At 56.2% G+C, this 2721-nt stretch overlaps 1 protein-coding gene across 1 annotated transcript; it reads left to right on the top strand.

Moving 5' to 3' along the window:
* The first annotated feature begins 930 nt into the window (after positions 1 to 930).
* On the top strand, positions 931 to 2306 carry LOC124687495 (salt tolerance receptor-like cytoplasmic kinase 1). The gene is made up of 2 exons (XM_047221273.1): positions 931 to 1309; positions 1451 to 2306. Exons 1-2 carry the CDS (start codon positions 931 to 933, stop codon positions 2158 to 2160), a joined length of 1089 nt encoding a protein of 362 aa, XP_047077229.1. The 3' UTR covers positions 2161 to 2306.
* Positions 2307 to 2721: the final 415 nt, after the last annotated feature.

The following is a 2721-nucleotide window of genomic DNA, read 5'->3' as shown; positions in this document are numbered from 1 at the left end:
TAGATCTTTGTATTTTCTTGATCAAAGTTTGCACAGTTTAACTTGTACGAAAAATTATGCAACATAAAGTGGGCATCGACTAAACCGATCAAAATGAATCAAAACGGGCATATCTTTTTATCCAAATGGCTGGGCCGATATGTCATAAGTGTAGTAAATTAAGGGACAACATGCAGCAGAGGATCAGAGTAGTGGGAGCACAGTGGGCGCAGAACGGTATGTACCTTTTGCATCGCAGTAACTGCGCACGTCCGTTGAACTGGCGAATTCCCGTTGGCCGTTGCCCTTGTCCGCTCCACAACTCGTACAGTTCCTTTCTGGATTTCTTTCTTTCTTTTAGTAGCAAGCACTTTGCCCTGGGATTCCATGTCGGAAAATGTTTTGTTAATGGAGCAGGCCATTACAGGAGGAAAAAGACGCATGCGAGGCCACTTGGTGCCGGTGGCGCGTCACGCTCCGTGCATCCTCCGATCCAGTGCTCGCCCACTGCTGACAGATGGAAATGCCTGTCGAAATTAAGCTGCATCCCTCCACCAACAGTCCAACCACGAGGTGCAGCTTCAGAATGTTTTCTTAATTATTGCCGAACAAAAACATGCCGATAAATGCAGGGGAGGGAGGCCGTGACGACAGCAAGTAGAAGCATCACGCATCTCAAAGCACGTCTGGGCATTTCTTTAGGCGCAATGATTAGTCGAGCCCCACTCGTTATGTGCAGCTGACAGCTTGAGTATATAACAATGGGCGCCACTAGCCATTGTTTGATCCACACTGGCATCTCTTAAGCGCGGCCAGAGGGGAAACAAGAAAGAGCCTTTGCCGATCTATCTATCTATCTCCATCATCAACGACTTCCCCGTCCGGCTTGCGCGCGCGTAACTTCCACCGCCGAGCGAGCGGGCGGGCAGGCACGGGCCGCGTGCGCGCGCAATGCCGGACGGCTGCGGCCTGCTGGACTGCCTCCGCCGCGGCGAGCGCGACAAGCATGACACCGGCCGGACGGACTCCCGCGTCTCGGACGAGCCGAGCGGCGCCGGTGGCGCGTCGGCGGACGGCAAGAGCGGGCGGGTGAGGCGGCTCGAATGGGCCGAGGTCGAGTCGGTCACCGGCGGCTTCTCCTCCCGCGTGATCGGCCAGGGCGGCTTCAGCACGGTCTACCTCGCGTCGCTCTCCTCCTCCCGCCTCGGCGCCGTCAAGGTGCAGCGCAGCAGCGAGCGCCTCCTCCGCGTCTTCCGCCAGGAGCTCGACGTGCTCGTGTCCGTGCGCCACCCACACATCGTCCGCCTGCTCGGGTACTGCGACGAACGAGGTACCTTGCTAATCACCCATGTTCAGTCACCATCCGGCCACATGCTTGTGGTCAACTCTTGCATTATCACACACGAACGAGGTGATTGATTGAGCTGTACAGTATCTATGACTGATCTTGTTCCTTTCCGCGTGCTTGCAGAGGAAGGCGTCCTGGTGTTCGAGTACGCCGCGAACGGCGACCTGCACGAGCGGCTCCACCGGGAACGGGAAGGCGGCCCGAAGCGGGCGCCGCTCCCGTGGGCGCGGCGCATGGCCATCGCGTTCCAGGTGGCGATGGCGCTCGAGTACCTCCACGAGAGCAGGGACCCGGCGGTCATCCACGGCGACATCAAGGCCTCCAACGTGCTCCTCGACGGCACCCTCGACGCCAAGCTCTGCGACTTCGGCTTCGCCCACGTCGGCTTCTCCGCCGCGGTCCATCCGGTCGCCGCCACCACGGCGGCCAGGGCCTCGGCGCGCCACGTCATGGGCTCCCCGGGCTACCTGGACCCGCACCTCCTCCGCTCCGGCGTGCCCACCAAGAAGAGCGACGTGTACAGCTTCGGGGTGCTCATGCTGGAGCTCGTCACCGGGCGGGAGGCCATGTGCGCGGAGACGGGACACCGGCTTACCGCCACCGTCGGTCCCACGGTCAGCGAGGGCAAAGTGGCCGACGTGGTGGACCGGAGGCTGGGGGATGCGTACGACAGGGAGGAGGCCGCCACCGTGGGGGCGCTCGCGCTGCGGTGCACCAATGCCAGCCCGGGGCTCCGGCCATCCATGGCGGACGTGGTGCGCTTGCTCCAGGAGAAGACGTCGGCGTTGATCGCGGCAGTTGGACCCAAGCCGGTCCGCAAGACGGTTTCCTGAGTCCTAGTACGTCATCGGTGTAAATGCTTAGGTAGTGCAGACAACTTTTTTGTCAGTTTCTTATTGTAGTGGATCAACTAGTACCAGTAGTTAAACTTGATCGTACCGTACAAATGTTGTGATGTCATGTGGATGTGGTTGCAGTCATGTACGTAGTGGCTCATTAATCAAATCTGCTCGTACATCATACGCATTTGTCTTTGAGATGCTGCGTAGTATGTGATTTAGCTAAGCTAAACACGCATGTGATCATGTGAGAGTTTACTGATTAACAAGTCAAAATCGATCTTCAGCAATCAATTCAACAGATCACGCTATTCTCTAGGTTCCAACGAACATCGATCTTTCACACAGTTTAGTTTCTTGAGTTTTAGATCAACCACACATTTCAATTTTTCACTTTCGGAAACTAGAAACGTGGCTCGGGTTGCATATAGGTTGTTTCCTTAAATAATTGAAAATGAGACTTAAGAAGTCTGTTGTGAGAAGTTTAGCATCTCTAAGCCAGAAGATATAGAGGAGATGAAGCTGATCCATTTGTACCAACTTGTAAGAAGCACA

This window comes from Lolium rigidum, chromosome 2 (genome assembly GCF_022539505.1).
Source record: "Lolium rigidum isolate FL_2022 chromosome 2, APGP_CSIRO_Lrig_0.1, whole genome shotgun sequence".
Taxonomy (NCBI): Eukaryota; Viridiplantae; Streptophyta; class Magnoliopsida; order Poales; family Poaceae; genus Lolium; species Lolium rigidum.
This window is presented reverse-complemented; position numbering and strand designations above follow the sequence as displayed.

Coding starts and splice junctions, on each gene's coding strand:
- LOC124687495 (XM_047221273.1), top strand. CDS start 931: ATGCCGGACGGCTGCGGCCTGCTGGACTGCCTCCGCCGCGGCGAGCGC. Junction 1,310..1,450: donor CGGGTACTGCGACGAACGAG/GTACCTTGCTAA, acceptor GCGTGCTTGCAG/AGGAAGGCGTCCTGGTGTTC.